Here is a 23,059-nt window from a genome sequence, read left to right on the forward strand (position 1 = left end):
CAGAATTAAAATATATTCTATCGTGCATCCAGAAGCATCCTCTCAACTGTTGTTGACTATAATTGAAATATAGAAGGTTTTACTACAATGACAGAAGTTAAAAACACCTAATACCCGCAGTGTGCATAGCAGATATTTGTGCCATTTCTAAAACAGAAACGTAAGAATTATGAAAGCAACAAGGTCCAGGAGATTAAAATAACAGGTTAGGATCTGAAGGCAGGGTCTATACCTGGTGACTTCCAGAAAGCAAGCATCCTTTTGGTTGCTTTTTCCCCCAACCTTTGAATTATGAAATATATATATGAGATTCTATGTATCTCTCCTTTAGTCCTTCATGTAAATAAAGTGCTTTGACATCTTCAAAAGGAAAATGTGAGAAAGATTAATAGATTTGTTCTTGTCTTCAAAGGTCATGTTGAACCAGCAATTTCTTTTTAGGACTCATTACACACACATCTCATGGAAAATTTGCATGGGTATCTTAAAATTATATAGGATATGTTAAAATTATTTTTTGAGCAGTTTGCCAAAAAAAAGACAGGTTTTATTTAGCATGCAGCTGACTTTCCTGTTTTTGTTTAGGTGTGTGAGGGTCAGATGAGAGAACTGGATTCTTCCATCATTAATGCTGTTGACCGGGACATTCCTAAGGACCCCTTGCTGTTCAGCGTCACTCAGAAGCCACGTCATGGCCTCCTCATCAACGGGGTGTTTAGCAAAGACTTGCCTCAGCATAAGCAATCACCCAACCCTGGCCAGAAGCATGAACTTGTTTACAACTTTTCTATGGAACTTCTCAAGAATGGTATATCACGCTTCATTTCAATTTGTTGTTGATTTAATAATTTAACCCAGGAAAGATAATAATAAATCACAGAAAGAGGAAGTGAAAAAATGGCATTCACCTACATTCATTATCCCTCAAGGGTTTTCTCTGGGCTCTGGATTAATGCAGGGCATGAAGCCCCAGCTAGAGATAGTGGGTAATTGAAAAAGAAATAATATGTTTTCCTTAACTTTTCGAGCATCAATAAAAATGGTATTTGTGATTTTTGGTAGTTTACCCCAAGCTTTTTTTTTTTTTTGCGGTACGCGGGCCTCTCACTGTTGCGGCCTCTCCTGTTGCAGAGCGCAGGCTCCAGACGCGCAGGCTCAGCGGCCGTGGCTCACAGGCCCAGCTGCTCCGCGGCATGTGGGATCTTCCCGGACCGGGGCACGAACCCGTGTCCCCTGCATCAGCAGGCGGACTCTCAACCACTGCGCCACCAGGGAAACCCTACCCCAAGCTTTTAATGTCATAATAAAAAAAATTTCTTTTTAAAACTATTGAGATCGTGGAACTAAATTGAAGAGATTTGTCTGCCCAAACATCCATATTTGAAACAAATATAGAACAAATATAATAACTCTTTATTCTCTGAGGAGATAATTTGCACTTTAAGGAAATGACACATTGGAATAGCAGCCTGAATTATTCTTTCATTACTCTTTCTGAAAAATTGATCTTATCCCATTTAACAGATATGTATAAATGCTTTTAAATATTTGAGAAAAGTGTGTTGGCTCTAGAATCACTGCCTACTTGCATTCTCCTTCCTGCCCTGCCTTCATGTATTCTGTTTACCCTGCCTGAGGGGTCCTTCCCTCTCCTTCCCCTGGCCACCCAGTACCAGCCTTCAGAACCAGTTCACTATCGACCTCCCTGTGGATCCCACCTGCACACTCCAAACTCTTCCTTCTCTGTGTTTGATTTATCTAGCACTTGTTCCACATTTTTTTCTGTCTTTAAATTTTTCCTTTCCCCAACTAGAGCTCTCTGCCCCAAAGTTTATTTTGCAATAGTTGCACAATATCATATCATGTTTGAATTGAAAAAGCTAATTAACATACTTCTCAGTTTTATCAATTGCAAAGAAAGAAATTCCAGAGCTTAAATGATGGTATTACCAAATGAATAACCCTGTGTAGGAAATAATACAATATATTGTTACAATATTTTTTTCAAATTTAAGGCCAAGGAGAAAGAAATAAATCAAATTTTACTCTCAGGAAAGTCAGTTTTTTGGGACTTCCCTGGTGGCGCACTAGTTAAGAATCTGCCTGCCAATGCAGGGGACATGGGTTCGATCCCTGGTCTGGGAAGATCCCACATGCCACGGAGCAACTGAGTCCATGTGCCACAGCTACTGAGCCTGCATGCCACAGCTACTGAAGCCTGTGCACCTAGAGCCTGTGCTCTGCAACAGAGAAGCCACTGCAATGAGAAGCCCATGCACCACAACGAAGGGTAGCCCCTGCTTGCCGCAACTAGAGAAAGCCTGCATGCAGCAATGAAGACCCAATGCAGCCAAAAATAAATAAAATAAAATAAATAAAATTTTTAAAAGTCAGTTTAAAAAAAATAATATTCATTGTTTATTATTAAGTTAAATAAGTATTGTATGCATATTGTGTGAAGTTTGCACTACACGATCATTTTGAAGAAAAAAATTTTCATCTAAATTAATATTTTGGTGACATTCTCAGAGATTAGATTTTCACCTGTATTTTATTTTTGGTTCATTTATGGTTACATTAAAAAAAAAAAACTTTAGTATATTCTAACCTCTGCCTCCACCAAACATACAGAACTTAAAAACTACCATATTATGTAATCTGTTTTTTTCTTATCAATTATTATAAGCATCTTTTTACCTTTTAAATATTGAGAACATGCTTTGTGATAATTACAGTGTTTCATTATATGGACATACTGCAATGTAATTTTATACAACTATCTCCTATTTTTAAATATGCAGATAACTTCATATTTTGATATTATAAGTTACGTATCAATAAACATATTTTACATATATTTATGTAGCATAAATCTTGGTGCCCATCTCTTAATATTTCTTTTGAATAAATTTTTATAATGAGATTGCTTGGTACAGAAAATTCAGCATTTATAATACTTTTTGGGAGAAAGAATGCCATTGCTACCACGTGCCTGGGTATGCCTTTTGTCCTAATCAATAATGGATATTATTTTTAAAAACCTTTGCAAACTTGGTGGTCAATTAATAGTCTCTCATTGTTATCTTGATTTGAAGTTCTTAGATTGAGTGAGATTGAACATATTTTCATGTTTATTGACCAGATATGTATGTTTCATCTTTTGTGAATTTCCCAATAATGTCCATTGCCCATTTTTCCATCAATTCGTATTGATTAATAAGGGATTGGTAAATACTGAGGCTTTGTATTTTTGTCACATTACAATAAGTTTTTCCATGTTTTATTTGCCTTTAATTCATGTTTTTAAATACAGAAGTCAAAATTGTAGGTAGTAAAATTTATTGTTACTTTTCTTTATGTATTTTTCTTTTGTTTTTATATTAGGAAGATCTTCTACATCCAGGAATAAGATATTTATTTGTATTTTCTTCCAAATCTTTTAAAACAGCTTTACTGAAATATAACTCATGGGCCATAATATTCATCAATTTGAAGTGTATAATTCAGTGGGTTTTAGTGTATTCATCATCACAGTCGATTTTAGAACATTTTTGTTACCCCAAAAAAGTAATACCATACACATTAGCAGTCACTCTCATCCCTCCCTCCCCCAAACCCCAGGCAACCACTAAACTATTTTTGCCTCTACAGATTTGTCTGTTCTGAACATTTTACATAAGTGAAACCATATAAATGGAATATGTGATCTTTTGTAACTGGTTTGTTTTATTTAGCATAATGTTTTCAACGTTCACCCATATTGTAGCATGAGTCAGTACTCCATTCCTTTTTATTGCCAAATAATATTCCATTGTATGGACATACCACAATTTATTTATCCATTCATCAGTTGATGGACATTAGGGTCACTTCCACTTTTTTGACTATTATGAATGATGCGTTTATAAACATTCATGTACAAGTTTTTTGTATGGGTATATACTATATTTTCATTTCTCTTGGCTATATATCTAGGAGTGGAATTGCTGGGTCATATGTAACTCTATGTTTAACATTATGAGGAACTGCCAAACTGTTTTCCAAAATAGCTGTATCATTTTACATTTCTACCGGCAACGTATAAGAAATCCATTTTCTCCACATCCTCACCAACGTTTGTTATTGTCTGTCTTTTTAATTATAGCCATCCTAGTGTGTGTGTGTGAAGTACTATCTCATTGTGGTTTTGATTTCCATTTCCCTAATAGCTAGTGGTGTTGAGCATCTTTTCATAGGTTTTTTGGCTATTTATATATCTTCTTTGGAAAAATGTCTACACAGATCCTTTGCCCATTTTGTAACTGGGTTGTCTTTTACTATTGAGTTGTTAGAGTTCTTAATACATTCTGGATACTAGATCCTCCCTTATCAGGTATATGATTTGTAAATATTTTCTCCAGTTCTGTGGGTTGTCATGTTGCTCCCTTGATGGTTTCCTTTGGAGTTCAAATTATCTATGTTTTTGTTGTCGTTTTGTTTTGTCACTTGTGCTTTTGGTGTCTTATCTACAAAACCATTGCCTAACCCAAAGTCACAAATGTTTTCTTTGAACAGTTTTTCTAGCTTAGCTCTTGCTGTTTAGGTCTATGACCCATTTTCAGTTAATTTTTGTATATAGTGTGAAGTAGGGATCCAATCTCATTTTTTTGGCCTATGGATATCCAGTTGTCCCAGCACTATTTATTGAAAGACTACTCTTTCCCCATTGAATGGTCTTGGTGCCCTTGATGAAAATCAGTTGATCAGATATGTATGAGCTCATTTCTGAGCTCTCTTCTATTAGATTCATCTGTATCTATTCTGTGCCAGTACTACCCTATCTTGATTACTGTACTTTGCAGTAAGTTTTGAAAATGGAAAATGTGAGTCCTCCAACTTTGTTTTTTTTTTCCCAAGACTGTTTTAGCTGTTCTGGGTCTCTTGCATTTGCATATAAATGTTACATAGGTTTTTAAAAATAGTTTTATAATTAAGTTTTGATTCATCTAGAGTTTATTTTGGTTGTTGGCTTGAGGTAGGGATCTAACTATGAATTTCTCTATGTAATGAACTAATTTTCTGTTTCATTTGAACACTCTGTCACCATTGTTCTCCTGCAGTTTATTAAATTATATATCCTTTCTCACTGATTGTAAATAAGACCCTTATCAAATACTAACTTATTTAAATAGGAACTTTTATTGAACGAGGAGGGGTGCTCTTACTTCATAAAACAGTTTGGTTTATGCATTTATCAATGCAACCTTATTGTATTGATTAATGAGCTAATGCTAATACCAATGCCTTGGAGGTTAAAACAAATTATCTGTGACGTGCTTTGAAGTGGTTCGATCATAAAAAAGATTTACTTTCTCTCTTTTTTCCCTTTTTCCAGGAATGAGGTTGATGTATTTGCATGATGACTCAGAGAGCCTTGCTGATGACTTTACAATCCAGTTGTCAGATGGGAAACATAAGATACTTAAAACCATTTCTGTAGAGGTCACCCCAGTTAATGATGAGAAACCAGTGCTGAGCAAGTAAGCTACCTGAAAAGAGTCCCTTTCAAATTCTGTATAAAATTCTGAGGTCTGGAAGACTAGATGCAAATGGAATGTGTGTCCTCAAGAGAGAAACAAGTCTTTGACAGCTCCTGCCTGTTACAACTTGCCCCACCTAATCAGGCACCTAGAACCTTTGGTGCAAATATTAGTTAATATAACTTCTCCTTAACAATTCTCAAATTAGCCTTTTAAAAATTAATTTTTATTGGAGTATAGTTGCTTTACAATGTTGTGTTTCTGCTGTACAGCAAGGTGAATCAGTTATATGTGTACATACATGCCCCCTTTTTAAGATTTCCTTCCCATTTAGGTCACCACAGAGAATTGGGTAGAGTTCCCTGTGCTATACAGTAGGTTCTCATTAGTTATCTATTTTATATATAGTAGTGTATATATATCAATCCCAATCCCTCAATTCATCCCACTCCCCCTTCCCTCCTTGATATCCATAAGTTTGTTCTCTACATCTGTGTCTCTATTTCTGCTTTGTAAATAAGTTCATCTGTACCATTTTTCTAGATTCCACATATAAGCAACATTATACTTTGTTTTTTTCTCTTTCTGGCTTACTTCACTCTGTATGGCAGTTTCTAGGTCTGTCCACATCTCTGCAAATGGCACTATTTTGTTTCTTTTTATGGCTGAGTAATATTCCATTTTATATATGTACCACATCTTCTTTATCCATTCCTCTGTTAATGGACTTTTAGGTTGCTTCCATGTCCTGGCTATTGTAAATAGTGCTGCAGTGAACACTGGGATGCATGTATCTTTTAAAATTATGGTTTCTCCACCTTTCAGTTACTTGATTTTCCTCTAAAAGTTTTATTTAGTTGTCAATAATTCAAAATAACCAAACATACAATATAGAATGAACAGTGTACTAAATATTTAAACACATGCATGCACACATATCAGAGTGTAATTAATACATAGATTCAATTAAAGTGTGGTAATATTAACTGCAGACTGTCCTCACTGTGGATTTGGTCAAACTTTGAACTAAGAGTGACTGAGGGAAATATATCATTGACACTTCTGTCATCATCTTGGTGTTTCATTGTCCTCCAGTCCTCTACTGTGTTCCATAGGGATCAATGCCCCCTTGCCATCTGTTGTCAAAATGATCACTTTTTAAAAATTCTGTACTGATATTACTAATTGCAGACTTTCTCGGTGTCTCCCTCTGTAGCTGATCAGAGTTTGGTCATAGGGTACAGCGTCTTCATCAATTATATTTCTATAGCTCTACCCATTTCTCTTATTATTGGAAACTGTACAGAACTGTCCAAGGTTAGAACTTTAGGAAGTCCGACTCTTCTCAGGTGCTGGATGGAGAGAACTGTGTGCTTCTTGGTACCTCTGTTAGACCCAAACGGTCTACGAGGGATTCCAACTCGCCCAAGAACCGCCAAGAGTCGAGAGCCGCTGCAACATGCAAGAGGTTTATTAGGAGCCGATGCACCGGGGTTCCCTGAACCTCACGCAGGAGGCCGATGGGGAACCCCTAAAAGCGGAATCACATACTTTTTATAGGTTTATTTACTCATAGGGCGGGTATATTCTCACAATGATTGGGTAAATGTGGTGACTTTTGAATTCATTGGCTTAGGAACTTTTGTCCCACCTTCTGGCCGTTATAGTTGTCTGTTCATTGTGGCGGTTAGGGCGTATACCTGTTACGGGCAACTGGAAAATTACCCGCTGTCTGGCAAGTCCCCGTCAACTGAAAAACTCCAAGAATTGGTTTCGATAAGGAGAAGGAGTGGCGCACGATAGGGAGAAGAATTGGTTTCGATAGGGAGAAGGAGTGGCGCACGATAGGGAGAAGAATTGGTTTACGGGAACAAGTGAGGGGGTGGAAAGTCCCTAAAGGCCCCACATTCCCCCCTTTTTTTTTTTTTGTAACTAATTTCAATCATGGAATTTCAGTTTCTTTTTGCGAGTTTTGGTATTGTTGCCTTAGCATTAAAACTTGTACCGTACTAATGCGTTCTCTAATAAAGGCTATCAGGCGATTCAGAATGTATGGTCCAAAAGTTAAAAGCAACAATAAAATAATGAGGGGCCCTAACAAGGTGGAAACTAAAGTAGTAAGCCAGGGAGATTTATCAAACCATGATTGAAACCATCCTTTTTGATTTTCCCTTTCCTGTTGTCTTTTGTCCAGGCGCTCCCTAAGTTTGTCCATAGTTTTGGTAATAGCCCCAGAATGATCAATATAAAAACAGCATTCTTCTTTTAGTGCAGCACATAGTCCGCCCTCCTTAAGGAACAGCAGATCTAATCCCCTCCTGTTTTGCATTACCACCTCTGAAAGCGAGGTGAGGGATTCTTTTAACTGAGTTATGGAACTTTTTAATGCCCGGAGGTCAACATCTATAGCTTGCCTTAAGGCATCATAATAGTGGGGTTGTTGGATGAGGGCTGTTGTACCCGTTCCTACCCCGGCTGCCATTCCTAGTCCTAGGAGTACAGCCAGGGTGAGTGTTATGGGTTCCCTCTTAAACCTTCCTCTGCCCTCATATTCATCTAGAAAGGATGAATCTGAATGATAAATGAGTCTGGGGACCAGCTGAACTAACACACAAAAATCGGTTGAAGCTTTAAGGACCTCTAAAGAAATGCAGGGGGTCAATCCTGTGTTACATGCCCACCATCCATCCGGAGGAGGGAGGAGATACCCTGAGCCCTGTGGGAGGCTTAAATTGGCACAAAGATGTCGGTGGGATGAGGGGGGCGTTCCTACACATGTACCGTTTCCTAATACTGAGGCCAGGGTCAATTTATTATTTTCTTTTTGTTTTTATCGACATTGATCTGGAGTGTTAACATTATTATAATTAGAATTATATCCTATAGCATCATAATAAGGGGGAGGAGCAGCGTAGCAAAGCCAACATGATTTGGTAGCCTCCGGGTTTGTGGCATTTAAAATCTCAAAAGCCGCCTGGACCAATGACAGCATTCGGTCCCGGGGGGTCTTGGGCTTGATTGTCATTCCTTTTGGCTCAAAAGTTTGGTTTCTTATCTCTGGTAACGCTGTGGGAGGGGCCAAAGGTAGCAAAGAGTGCCCTATCTCAGGGTTGGGGCCTATAGGAACTGGAGTAGGGGTTTCAATTTTTAGTTTGATGGTCATTAGTAATCCATCATCATATCCTTCTTTATAAAACCTGATTCCCCATGAATGGCCATTTATCCAGTTTTTTATCTTTTTTTCCTGGTTCACTAAAAGAAATCTTAAGGGGATGGCACCATTTAGTACATTCAGGCCTATAAGTTAAGGGGTTGGTTGGGTGTGTATAATTGGCTGTCACCTTAATAAAGTCCCAGCCAGAGGTGGGCTTCCAATAGGTGTCTCCTGTGGTTTCATATCCCCAGCTTTTGCAATAAAAGTTTTCAGTTCCTCCATATTTATAATTAAGGGACCTGTGGCGATGGAACCCGGGGCATATGTAGAAAGCAGGAGCTCTGAGCCCAGTCCTCCGAATCCCGTTTTTGCAACCCTTTCCGGAGGAATCAGCTCTAGTTGATAAAATTTTTGGAACATTATGTTGATCATAATAGTCTTCTAAATCCCAACCGGGAGCCCCTATGGCCAGTTTACAAACATCAGGAAAAAGGTTTGGCCACCAGGTCCATGGGGGAGCGATATTGTTAACAGACCATATTACATCTCCAGTCTGGGAAATTACCTGCCAGGTTAAACGCTGGGGCAGGTGAGGACTAAAATTACTCACAGTCAGTAGGGGTAACAAAGTTAAAGTTATAAATCTGATGATCGCAGAAGCTTGAGCTTGAGCGGGTTGCTGGTCTTTTGGGCTCGCCATTCCGATGTTGCAGATGCTGGTGCGGCCTTCACGTGTGAAGCGTGGATCCACGCAGCGATGCCGTCTACCTTTATAGCCGTGGGGGTGGTGAGCAGGATGATGTATGGTCCTTTCCACCGAGGCTCTAGAGTCTGGGTTCGGTGCCGACGGACGTACACGGAATCTCCGACTTGGAAGGGATGAGCCTCTGCTGGTGTTCCTGGTCGGTAAGCCTCTGCCAGCTGGGACCACACCTCCTTTTGGACCAACTGGAGTCCCAACAGCCTAGCATATAAGTCAGTGTTATTCTGACAGTCAGGACTTAATATTTTTCTTAGCGTAAAAAGAGGAGGTGGAGCCCCGTATAGTATTTCAAATGGAGTAAGATAATAGCGGGAGGGGGTATTTCTAGCCCGGAACAGGGCTAAGGGAAGGAGCACCGTCCAATCTGTACCGCCAGTCTCTATGGACAATTTAGTTAGGGTCTCTTTTAGAGTTCTATTCATTTTTTCTACCTGTCCTGAACTCTGGGGTCTATAGGCACAATGTAATTTCCAATCAGTCCCCAGGTATTTGGCCACACCCTGACTTACCTGGGCGACGAAGGCGGGACCATTATCTGATCCTATTACCTTTGGTGCCCCGAACCGGGGGAAAATTTCTTTTAAGATCTTTTTGGCCACCACAGTAGCTGTCTCCTTCGTCGGGAAAGCTTCTACCCATCCTGAGAAGGTATCTATAAAAACTAGAAGATACCTGTTACCGTACCTTCCAGGGCGTATTTCAGTGAAGTCGACCTCCCAATAGGCTCCTGGGCGGTCTCCTCTGAGCCTTTTTCCGACCTCAAGTTTTCCTTTATGGGAGTTTACCTGTTGGCATGGAATGCACTCTCGTGCAATCTGCTCAGCTAATTTAGTTAGTCCAGGGGTATCATAACCTGTCTTGTGTAGTAGGGACATCATCTTTTTGGTTCCCAAGTGTGTCCATCTGTGAATCTGTTGTAGCATGGATTTTGTTTGTTGAGGAGATAATGTTCCTTTAGTTATGGCTGGGGTACTTGTTCCCCTATCATTTGGTTTCCCAGGACTCTCATCTGATAGTTCTAGTATGATTTCCCATAGAGCCACTTCTCGTGCCACCCTATCTGCCATGTTGTTGCCTCTTGTCACCGGGGTATTGTCCTTCTGGTGTCCGGGGCAATGAATGATGCTGACTTTAGTGGGGAGCATGAGGGCAGCTAGCAGTGCCACTATTTCTTCTTTGTTTTTAATTTCTTTGCCCGCCGAGGTGAGCAACCCTCTTTGTTGGTAAATGGCCCCATGGACCTGGGCGGTAGCAAATGCGTATCTACTGTCCGTATAGATGTTTACCTTTTTGTTTTCTGCTAGTTCCAATGCTCTAGTCATGGCGATTAGTTCAGCCCGTTGGGCCGATGTCCCTTGCGGTAATGTGGCTGCCCAGATGACCTCTTTCCCGTCTACCACGGCTGCTCCCGCCCGACGCTTACCTTCCTCTAGGAAACTGCTTCTGTCAGTAAACCAGGTAACGTCGGCGTTGGGGAGGGGCTGATCCATCAAGTCTGGTCTGCTACGGTGTGCTGCAGCCAGTACTTCCTGACAATCATGGATGACGGTAGTGTTTTCCAGGTCAGGGTCGGGTAGCAAGGTGGCCGGGTTGAGTCCTGTGGCTGAGGTAAACTTAATACGATCTGAGTTTAACAGCAGGGCTTGGTAATGAGTCATCCTGGCATTTGTTAGCCATCTGTCGGGTGGCTGGCGAATTACACTTTCTAATGCATGGGGGGCTGTTATCGTTAGGTTCTGCCCCAAAGTCAGTTTGTCAGCATCTTTGACCAAAGCGGCCACCGCGGCGATTATTTTTAAACAGGCGGGCCATCCTGCTGCCACAGGATCCAATTTCTTTGATAGGTACGCAACCGGGCGATTCCAGGGGCCCAGTTTCTGAGTTAGTACTCCCTTTGCAATACCTTTATTCTCGGCCACGTACAGATGAAAAGGCTTAGTGATCCTTCCCCCGTTCTTTTTTTTAGGGCATTTTCTTGCCCAATGACCTTTTTCTTTACAGTAGGCACATTGGTCCTTGTCTAATGGCCGCCTTCTATCCGTTGTTCGCCCTTTCTGTCTATTTCTGTCTCTACTGTTTCCTCCTCTGACTACAGTGGCCAGTATCTTACTCAAATGTCTTTCTTGCCTCTTATCTCATCTTACCTCACGAGCCTCTTGTTCCTTCTGCTTTCTTTCTTCTCTTTCTTCTTCTGTCTCCCTCTTATAATATACCTTATCTGCCTCTTTTACTAAGTCCTGAAGGGAGAAACCTTGTAGGCCATCCAGCCTTTGTAACTTCTTTTTAATATCAGGGGCCGCCTGGTCAATAAAGGCCATTGCTATGGTGGCCTTATGTTCCTCAGAGGTTGGATCATAAGGAGTGAATCGTCTAAAAGCCTCCATTAAGCGTTCTAGGAACACGGTTGGCGATTCCTGGGGCCCCTGAGTTACCTCTCTTACCTTAGCCAAATTCGTGGGGCGCCTGGCCGCTCCATGGAGACCCGCCACCAGAGCCTGGCGATACATTTTCAGGTGCTCCTTACCTTCCGGGGTATTAAAGTCCCAATTCGGCCTGACGAGTGGAAACCCGGCATCAATCTCGTTAGGCAACTGGGTAGGTTGTCCATTGGCGGCTAACACATTCTTTTTAGCCTCCAGGAGAACCCGTTGCCTCTCCTCAGTTGTGAGGAGAGTCTGGAGGAGCTGTTGACAATCATCCCAGGTGGGTTGGTGGGAGAAGACAAGAGACTCTATTAAAGCAGTAAGAGCCTGTGGGTTTTCAGAGAAAGTAGGGTTATGCATCTTCCAATTATAAAGATCTGCAGAGGAAAAGGGCCAGTATTGAAGGGGCCTATTCCCGTGGTTATCGGGGGGGCCATATTCTCTAAGGGGTAAAGCAGTAGAATCCGGGGAAACAGCCCTCCGGCTTCTGGTGCCCGCCGAGGGACCCCCCCTTTCCGCCATAACAGGTGGCCCTACTGGTGCGGAGGGTTGTGAAGCTGGGGGTCCTAGGGGCGACATGGGATTTAGGGCCGGAGGATAAGGAGGTGGGGAATCTAGAAGAAGCAAATCAGACTGCAGGTCAGGATATATCGCCTTTGGCGGGTCCGGGGCAGCAGATGACTTTTCCGTGTCTGGGGTTTTCTTCAGGGCCAATATCTCCGATTGTGCTGGAGCGCATGCAGACGTGCCTGTTGAGGAAACAAAGGGCCGGACCCACGGAGGCGGGGAGAGAACTAGATCTTCCCAGACCAAGATATATGGTATCTGGTCTGGGTGTCCGTGGGGTCCTGTGTTAAAGACCCTAGACTTGACTAGCCCAACCTTATCTAACAAAAAAGATCCTTCGGGTGGCCACCCTGTCTGAAATGTAGGCCACTCAGAGGTACACAGCGTTTGCCATTTTCCTTTCCTTACTTCTACCGAAAGGTTGTGGGCCCTAGCCCTAACTTCGGTCCAGTGGCTTAGGGTAAGAGAAAGAGTCGTCGTCATAGTTTGTCCCATTGTCGTCCGTCAAAAGAAAGATAATAGTACAGAAAAACAATAAAATTTCAAAAGACACACATTGATATTGCCGCCGCGAACTTAAACCCGAAACCAACTCAAATTTAGATGGCAGCTTATATAACCTGCCAGAACCAGCCGCCGCGAACTTAAACCCGAAACCAACTCAAATTCAGATGGCAGCTTATATAACCTGCCAGAACCAGCCGCCGCGAACTTAAACCCGAAACCAACTCAAATTCAGATGGCAGCTTATATAACCTGCCAGAACCAGATGAAGGGGAGACAAAATTTGTTTCTCCTTCCAGATGGACCACCAGGGCGTCCCCCGGGGCCCGTGGACACCAGCTTTCGGCACGTCTGCCTAGCCAGGAGTCCAATACAGATTCCACAGCAAGCCGGTTCGCACGGCTTTTTCCTAATGGCGGCTAGCAACAAACAAACGACAAACAAACAGACAATTGGGCTCGAGCCTACCTGATACCTCCGACTCCCGATGTTCTTGTGACCCGGGGGCGAGAGGGGATCCCGGACGAGCCCCCAAATGTTAGACCCAAACGGTCTACGAGGGATTCCAACTCGCCCAAGAACCGCCAAGAGTCGAGAGCCGCTGCAACATGCAAGAGGTTTATTAGGAGCCGATGCACCGGGGTTCCCTGAACCTCACGCAGGAGGCCGATGGGGAACCCCTAAAAGCGGAATCACATACTTTTTATAGGTTTATTTACTCATAGGGCGGGTATATTCTCACAATGATTGGGTAAATGTGGTGACTTTTGAATTCATTGGCTTAGGAACTTTTGTCCCACCTTCTGGCCGTTATAGTTGTCTGTTCATTGTGGCGGTTAGGGCGTATACCTGTTACGGGCAACTGGAAAATTACCCGCTGTCTGGCAAGTCCCCGTCAACTGAAAAACTCCAAGAATTGGTTTCGATAAGGAGAAGGAGTGGCGCACGATAGGGAGAAGAATTGGTTTCGATAGGGAGAAGGAGTGGCGCACGATAGGGAGAAGAATTGGTTTACGGGAACAAGTGAGGGGGTGGAAAGTCCCTAAAGGCCCCACACCTCTTTGACCATTTTAATGGTGTAGCAGTGAGGGGCATTGAGTAGACAGTCCAAGCCTTTATCAGGAAGTGAACAATTTCCTGAAGTGTGTAAACTCCCAAAGTCTCGTCCACTTTGCAGAAAACAGGACCTTAAACAAATCCCTTCCTTATTCTGCCAATTCTCCTGCTGTTCCCTATGGGCCACCAAGGCCCTTGGAAAGCATTATGGGAAATACTGGAGATAGTTCTTTGGAGGATTGCATCTCAGATATCAGTTTGACAAGGAGTATTCAATAGAAATTTCTATTTCCTTATTCTCTAGCTGGAATCTTGGATTGGTAAATCTTGATTTATAAAAATGAAAATATGAAGGATATTGTGGTATTATGAAACCTCCTTTCTGATGACCTCATTTTACCTAAAAAGGAGGGAGAGAGGTGAAAACTGGTGTTTATTAAGTGCTTACTATGTGGCAGTATGTTGGCTCCTTTCACATATAGTTGTTCCTTAAGTCCTCACCAAAACTGTGTGAAGTAGGTGTCGTTATCCTCACTGAGACAACTGAGACCAGAAAGGTAAAATAACTTAACAAGGCACTCATTCAGTCCTATCTGATTTACTATTTCTTGCTATGTTCTTGCTATTAAACTTCCTGGCATAGCTTCATCTACAGAATCACCAAAGCTCCTCTAACTTTGCCTCGAAATTCCTCCTTCTTCTTTCTTTTCTTTTTTCCTTTTCTTCTTTCCCTTCCATATGTGTCCTTGGGCATATCACCTCTCGCCTTCTCCCAGAACTTGCTCCATTATTTTTTCCCTACCGCATCTTCCATCTCTCTCTTTTCATTCCTTCTGCTAATAAGACACAGGGATATAGTTAGTGGTGAAGGGAGCAGATTCTGGAGCCAGACTGCCTTGGTTCAGCCACTTATCAGTGGTGTGACCTTGAAAGTGTTACTTAACCTCTCACTACCTCTTTGTCAACTTCTTTGTAAATGGCGATAATAGCAGTATCCTCTTCATGTGGTTGTTGAAAGGATTAAAGGAATTAAAATATGTAAAGGTACTTCAGAGACTATACCTATTAAGTTCTCAAAAGTGTCAGTTATTAGCGTTTTTCCAAGCAGGTATTCTCATTCTAAAACTACAACGATGACCCAGTCCCTCATTTATTTCAGTGCCAAACTATTTGGAGGAATAGCTTGTGTTTGCTTCCTCTATTCCTGCCCACTCTCCAGCCTCCCTTAAAAGTTACCCTTGGATTTCCCACCATATCTAATGGCTCTTCTCATCTTGCTGGACCTTGCTAGGTCATCTGACACCATTCCTTTGATATTCCTTTTAGATGCTGTGCTTTTGGCTCCTGGGGTTACACCCCCTTAGCCCACCTCTGATTCTAGTTGCAGCTATGACGGAACGTACCCTGCACGCTGTCTGTGCCCCATCTAAGTGACTGTAGTGCTCTGCTTTTTTTGCCTCTGGGCTTTCTCTGAAGTAGCAGTGGCTCATTCAGCCCATGTCCAGGCACAGGGGAGAATACTTTGAGGGCAACCCTCCACCTCTGAAAGGTAGTGGAGAAGATAAGTATCCCAGCCTCCTATCCTTCTGAAGCATAATTTGAGGCATATTCTACATGGCTCTTCAAAGGATCCCCAGCAGGATTGAGCCCCATAGCAGTAACTACACCCTTCGTTGCCTTTTCCTCCTTTCCTTCCTCACTCCTCCCTCCCTCTCGCTTGTTCCTGAGATCACTTCCCAAATAAATTACCTGCACCAAGATCTTTGTCCCTTTCAGGGTAACTCAGACTATGACATACTTTCTTCTCTCTTGGACCCTCTGAAATTTAATTCTGACCCTTTCTTTCTACCAGACTCCTTATCATCTTCATTGTATTGGCTTCCTGTTTTGATTCATCTGTTTCTATATTAAAAGCACCACTGGGGGGACTTCCCTCGTGGTCCAGCGGTTAAGACTCTGTGCTTCCAAAACAAGGGGCCCAGGTTCAATCCCTGGTCAGGGAACTAGATCCCGCATGCGGCAACTAAAGATCCTGCCTGTGGCAACAAAGATCCCGTGTGCCACCACTAAGACTCAGCACAGCCAAATAAATAAATATTAAAAAAAAAAAAGAGAGAGACCTTTCCACACAGTCATGTGTTTTAAAAAAAAAAAAAGCACTACTGGGAATTCCCTGGCGGTCCAGTGGTGAGGACTCCATGCTCTGACTGCCAGGGGCCCGGGTTCGATCCTTGTTTAGGGAATTAAGATCCCACAAGCCGTGTGGCGCGACCCAAAAAAAAAAAAAATGCCCACCACTAATCTCCATAAGCCCTAAACCATCATTTTAGCCTTCTAAAATGATAGGATTAATATTCTCTAGTAAAGAGGTGGACAAAAGTCATCTCCTATGGCCAGGGAAGATGTCAGTTATGAGTAGGCAAGAAAAACCTAGTAAAAGAGGTTAGAACTGAGGTGCTTGGGCTATGGCTTGTCAGCAGAGGAGTGGAAGGCTGTTGAGAATGACCAGTTGATGCTGCACAAATGTCCTTAATCTAAATCCCAAGGAAACTTCCCAGTTTTTCTCAGAAACAAAGTGTCAAGTTGGACACAGGCCATGTGTGATGACCAAAACCAAGAGCTAGAAACACAGGTGAAAAGAAATCTCTTCTTCTCTTTGGTAGGACCAGAGAAAACAGCCATATTCGCTGTGAAAGCAGCAGCCCTTTACAGGAGACACAAAACCCATAGCAGCAGCATTTATGGTAGAAGCAGCACCTGCTCTCTGTCCCAGCCTTCTCTTCAAGATGCCAGGAGCTGACCGGGCAGCTGTAGCATTTGGAAAAGATGAATTACTGTGAAGAGAACACTAGTTACCCAGAACATCACCAAGGAGGAGAGTAATGTAGAGGGCTACAGATTATCTAAATATCACCAAGTTCATAATGGTCTATCATAAAGGGTACCAGAACACCCGTGAATAAGTCATTTCATTTCTTTAAGTTCCTGTCTGTAAAATTAGAACAATAATACCTAGCCTACTTACTTCATGGTGCTGTTGTTGTATCAGATAAAATTTTGGAAACAAAGTCAGTTTATAAAATAAATTTTAACAGAAAAGTATAAAGTTCTATACAAGTAGACAGAAGTATGTAATTACCTCATGCCATACTCATTGTTGCTGACTAATTGTCCTTAGGACTTTCCCATGTAAGGTGAAATGAAAGCATATTTTACAAATCTGACTCATCATTTTCAGTACTTTGGATATTGAATATCATTTCTTAATTTTTTAAGGTTGAATGCTGTAATAGTCATCATGAGTGTCCCCTCCTAAGGTGTTGTCTTCTATTTTTTATATCAACCCAGACATCTTCCTTTTTACAGGAAAGCTGAAATTACAGTGAATATGGGTGAAACTCGTATTATTTCTAGTGCAGTTCTCTCAGCCATAGATGAAGACTCCCCCAGGGAGAAGATTTACTACGTATTTGAAAGTCTTCCCCAAAATGGGCAACTTCAGCTTAAGGTTAGTGGCCTTTTTACTTTTATTTTTCAAAATGAATGTAACAGGTATAAATTTTCTAAATGCACAGATTCCTATAACTGAATTTATTCTGTAATAGCCATATTTTGCTCAGAGGTAGAAAATTTAATTTTCCTAGTTTGGGGAGAACTCACACTATTCTAAATTTACTTCCTCAATTCAGGGTAAATTCAACCAAAATTAAGGTTCATCATTGCTCCTTCCCCATTGGGACTGTACCTAAGTTGGAGCATAGGGAGTTACTGGGGTAAAGCAAGTTCTCTAGTTACTGATAGACTTTATTTTTTAGAGCAGTTGTTATGGGTATCAACAAACTGATTCTAAAGTTTATCTAGAGAGGCAAAATACCCAGAATATCTAACACAATATAGAAGAATGAAATTGAGGGGCTGACACTCCCTGACTTCAAGACTAATATACAACTACAGTAATCCAGACAGTGTTGGTTTGGTACAAGAATAAACAAACAGATCAATGGAACAGAATAGAGAGCCCAGAATTAGAGCCACACAAGTGTAGTCAACTGATTTTTGACAAAGCAGCCGAGGTAATGCAATGGAGAAAAGGTAGTCTTTTCACAAATGGTGCTCACCAGTCTGATTCAGACTTTGTGTGTGTGATGTCCAAGAATCAACCCAATACAAATTATAGATCAGCCACTTGAGAAGGTCACTTGAGTATTCCATCAAAATGTCTGTTTGAATGGTGGATTAAGGCTAGCAACAGTAACCACCAGCCATCTCCAATGTGATTATTTGACTGAATGCTTAACTTTTAATGTAATGTAGGTACAGCCTGAGAAAAGCAGCAAGGATTCATTCTGTGTAGAGCAGCTTGATTGTCTTAGATTGTGGGCACCATAGAGAATCAAAGTGAAGAGCAATCACAGATTTAAATTGAGGTGCAGCTGTGTCCTTATTTCATTTCAAAGAGTAATGAAGCAGAAATGCAGTGACAGCTCACACATTTGGGTGACATGGGAACTGAAGTGTTTTGGTTATGAGAAAATCCAGATGGGTCCATGTTCCCAATATGGCGCCAGCGAGTTCTCTCCCAGCTCTCTAGGGCTTTTCCAAGTCTCTCCAAGACCAGGGACCAGGCCTCCTGGACTTTCTCACGCATCCTGGTTTTCTGGTTGACTTTCCTGCGTTTTCCCCACCTTGAGACTGAATCTTATTTTCCTTCTCTTTTGGGGCTTGCAAATGATTTTGTTAAGTCAGAGCTCACACTTGGGAATGCAAGTGGGGAATTAGATGGAGATGACAGAGAGCAAAAGATATCATCTTCTGTATTTACTTTCTGGGAAGAGATTATAAAGAAAAACATTAAATAGAATTGCAGACTGTTTGGTTTAAAACCTGAAAGAGAATCTGTTTTTAAAAATAAATTTACAAACAGATCTTATGATGCAGACAAAGAATGTGCTTAATTATTATAATATAATTAACTTTCACCCAGTGAGCACTGGGGCAGAACATACCTGTGTGCAAACATCAGATGGGCACAAACATTAAAGAGGAGGGAACTTTATCAAATAGAATGACAAAGGGAAGTGGTAACACAGTGAGGGGAGAGAAGGCATGTGGAATAATGTGACAAAGGAAATTTTTTAAAAATCGTTTAAATTTCTGTTATAGTCTCTTAAACCAGACAGGAAAAGCACAAGATAATATCATATAGTAAAATTTTAAGACGACATTTTGCTTGAATTACTTCAAATGACTTTTATGAGCCCTTCTTAGGGAAAGCTATGCATTTTTAAGAGAAAACAGTAGAATTATTAATGAGACAGATTTATTATTATTGTATTTTCTAATAGTCTCAGTTGTCAGCTCTCCCTCAGCATAACGACCTCTTTTAATTGAAAATGCCACAATTTCTGCACTGAGTTCTGTACAGAATATATGCTTAACTAATGCCAGCTTATTATTAGAAGAGCATGATACATAACACATATATGATATTTGCAGTTGTTTTCGTGCTGACTCAGGGTATACATGTAGGGAGTGATAGGGACTTTGATCATTTTTGGTCTTTTGGAAGCCTAAAACTGTGGACAGTAAATACACCCATTCTATTTATGTTTTATCTACTTCAGATAAGCCCAGTGACAAACCAGTTTGAAATAATAGGTTTTATTAGTTGTACAATGATAAGAACTAAAAACAAAAAAGGAAACCCCAAATGAGACACATTTAATTTTTAAAGAATCAATTCCAACAGCTCGATTACCCACCTGCTCTCAATAATTGAAATACTTAATCAGCTATGATTGCTTGTGTTAAATACCTTGGAAATAGCACTGCAGTTGAATTGCCACATGACTTTGTCAAAAATCCTTTGGTTAAAGCTCGTTTTTTCCCCAAGGCCTGAAATTGTTTTAATATATTTCTTTAAATGGAAAATATGATGCAGAATGGCAAAAAATTAAATCTAGAGTTTTCCTGAAATATCATTTATATTGGAAGTTTTCAGAGGATATGGAAGATGTCCACTGACACAACGTGGGGGGAAAAAAACCCTGGGCAGCTGACTAATTCTGACACCTTTCAGATAGGGAGGGACTGGGTCCCTCTCCATCCTGGCATGAAATGCACTCAGGAAGAAGTGGATCTGAACTTGCTGAGATACACACACACGGGCGCAGTGGATTCCCAGAACCGAGACAGCTTCACCTTCTACCTCTGGGATGGTGACAATAGGTCCCCTGCATTTAATTGTCACATCACCATCAAGGATATGGGAAAAGGTAAAGCATTTCTATTATTGGAACCAACTTTTACAACCAGAAGTGAGCAGGTGTAAGCCCTTAAAGCTTTTCCCCTCCCTCTCTTCCTCTCTCCCTCCCTCCCTCCTTCCCTCTCTCCCACCCTTTCTCCTTCCCTCCTTTCCTTTCTTCCTTCCATCCTCTATCTTGAAATTCCATCATTTATGATTTGATCCTTTGACTCCTCACTTGCTTTGCCTGTGATCTGTGAGGTTTATGAGGGTAGCCAATTCATTTGTTATTTTCAGTATTTCAAAAAGCCTATTAAAAACCCAGCCTTGCCCACAGGCTGCACAAGCTACTTTAACTGTCAGGGTTTTAAGCTTTAAGTAAAATTTTACCAAATCAATGTGATGACTCTAGTTTTATCTTCAGGGATTGAGTTATTACTTGAAAACAGAGTTTGAAAGGAAAAATATTTTCAATACAACAATAATAAAGGAAATACAAATAAATGTGTCTTAAAATAAAAGAATAATAGGAAGGAATTTTGTCATTGTAAAGGTTGGAGGTTGTTTCTCTGTTCACTTTGGAAGTGCTGACAATACTCTTCAGGGACAAGGGAGAATGCTGTAAGATAATTATCTTCTTGAATTAATTAAAGACCATTTGCATGATAGGACTCAGCAGCACATAAACGGCAGAAGGAAGAGATTGAAAAAAAAAAAATACTGGAAAGGAATCTCGGCAAGGGAGAGTGTAAGCCCTTGATTCCCAACATGTCACTCACTACCCCATACTTTTCCTTAGAGCTTATGTGAGGAGGGTAAAGATCCTATCTCATTCATCTGTATAGTCCAGGATCTGTATATTCCTAGGACCAAGCATAGTCTTAGGTCCTCAGTATGTGCTTGATTGACAGAGTGCTTTCTTTTTTGCCTTGGCTGCCAGGAAGCTCAGAGCTAAATTAAATTGGATGCTTAGGTACAGTAAAAGTCTTACTTCATATGTATGGTAAAATTACAGTTCTGAATTTTTTTAAGACAAATTTTAAGCTAGCTTGATTGATTTTCAGATGTTTATTTTGGGGCTGTATAATAATATATTTTATTTGCTTGTTTCCTTGAAGATGTCTAATAAGTGACTCTCAGATAAGCTACGTGTTACTGTACACATTTATTTCTCTCTGCAAAAGTAAGACTGCATTCATCATAAGTATCTGTCCAGGCAAAACGTAATACAAGTAAAATGCACCTAATGTATTAGGGCAGGTTATCCTGTCATTGCCTTACCGAGATGCATTCCCGAGCATGCTGGAGGAGAATTCTGTTCCAAGCAGCCACCTGGGGATTCTTTCCAGCTAGGGGATCGTTTGTCTCGGAAGTCCTCGGAGTCACTTTGAGAGTGAGATATGGAGGATAATGAGAGAATTTCATGGGATAGGCTTGGAGGTAGGGTACCTGTGGCTGAACTGCAGTCACGGGCCACATTAAGGAGTCTGGGCAGTAGAAACTGGAGCAGTGCATCCAGGAAGAAAAGGCATTGAGGCTGGTGAGTGCCTCACTAGTCTCTGCTACAATTGACACGTGATTATTTTCTAAAAGTATTTGTGAAAACTTACATCAGGTAGATACATTAACCTGTTAACATTTTCAGAAGTTCATAATTTCTTTTCTTTTTTAAACGTAGTGGTGTTTTATCTCTGTACAGTGTTCTCTCCTTCCCCTCCTCCTTCACTGTTGCTGTCCTTCCTTCCCTCCTTCCTTCCTTCCTTCCTTTTCTTTCTCTCTCTCTCTTTCCTTCCTCTCTCCCTCCCTTCTTGCTCCCTCCTCCCTTCCTTAGCATCAGTTTTCTCAGAACTTTATAGCCATAATTGTTCATCTCTAAATGAAACTATACTGAATTGTTAGACTAAATCAACACTAATATTAGCATATTGAACACTTGGGTTATTTCCATTTGGGAGCTATTATAAATAACATTATGCCTTCCCACTGTGCTGTGTCTTCTGATATGTGCAGTGGCAAAAATGACACGGACATCTTTGGGAGAAGTTGAGAAGGACATTGTCTATAGTTGACCCTGATCCATACTCTGTCATTACAGTGCTGGAAAGTTGGGTTCAGGCAAAACCTAGATGCTCTTCCTCCACTCAGCTGTATCTTCTGCTCCTGGTGAAACCTCCTGTGCATGATTTTTGTTTCCCCAGCCTTGTTCATTCTTCTTACTTCCTTGATATATTCATCTTGACTCCCTCTGAAGAATCTGGGGCTCAGGTTTTGATTTAAAATTAGGTTGGTCATTGATTCTTAGGTTGGACATAAGTTGCATAGCATTTTGAGTTAAAAGCATAGTATACAAAAAAGACCAATTTGATCATCTAAAACAGGGTTTCCCTGTCTCGGCAATATTGACATTTTGGAAAGCATAAGTCTTTGTTGTGCATTATCAGATTTTTAGCAGCATCTCTGGTCTCTACCCACTGGAAGCCAGTAGCACGTCTCAGATAGGATAACCAAAATGTCTCCAGACGTTGCTAAATGTCCCCTGGGGGGCAAAATTGTCCCTCATTGAGAAACACTGGGGTAAAATTATACCTCCTTGATGTTTTGTTTCCTTATAGGACTAAATATCTTTTCAAGATTTTATTGACTGTATTTTTAATTCAGAAATGACTTGGCATGTATTTTACACACATTTCCTTTTGGATATTCACCGTTTTAGTGTTAATTTTCAAGAATTCCTTATATACTAAAGAAAGGAAGCAAAATAATAAAATGTTTGAGTTTGTGCTCTTGGGTCAGATATTCAAGCTCCACCTTTCATAATTGTGTAATCAT

General features: G+C 41.0%; 1 protein-coding gene across 1 annotated transcript in view; it reads left to right on the forward strand.

Annotated features, from left to right (window-relative positions):
- Positions 1–23,059, forward strand: part of FREM1 (FRAS1 related extracellular matrix 1) — a 159,787-nt gene that overhangs the window by 88,381 nt on the left and 48,347 nt on the right. The window contains exons 19-22 of the mRNA XM_065878900.1: positions 586–808; positions 5,375–5,519; positions 17,353–17,494; positions 20,066–20,261. Coding sequence (XP_065734972.1) covers positions 586–808; positions 5,375–5,519; positions 17,353–17,494; positions 20,066–20,261 — 706 coding nt within the window. The remainder of the gene's footprint in view (positions 1–585; positions 809–5,374; positions 5,520–17,352; positions 17,495–20,065; positions 20,262–23,059) is intronic.

The sequence above is a fragment of the Phocoena phocoena genome, chromosome 6 (assembly GCF_963924675.1).
Source record: "Phocoena phocoena chromosome 6, mPhoPho1.1, whole genome shotgun sequence".
NCBI lineage: Eukaryota > Metazoa > Chordata > Mammalia > Artiodactyla > Phocoenidae > Phocoena > Phocoena phocoena.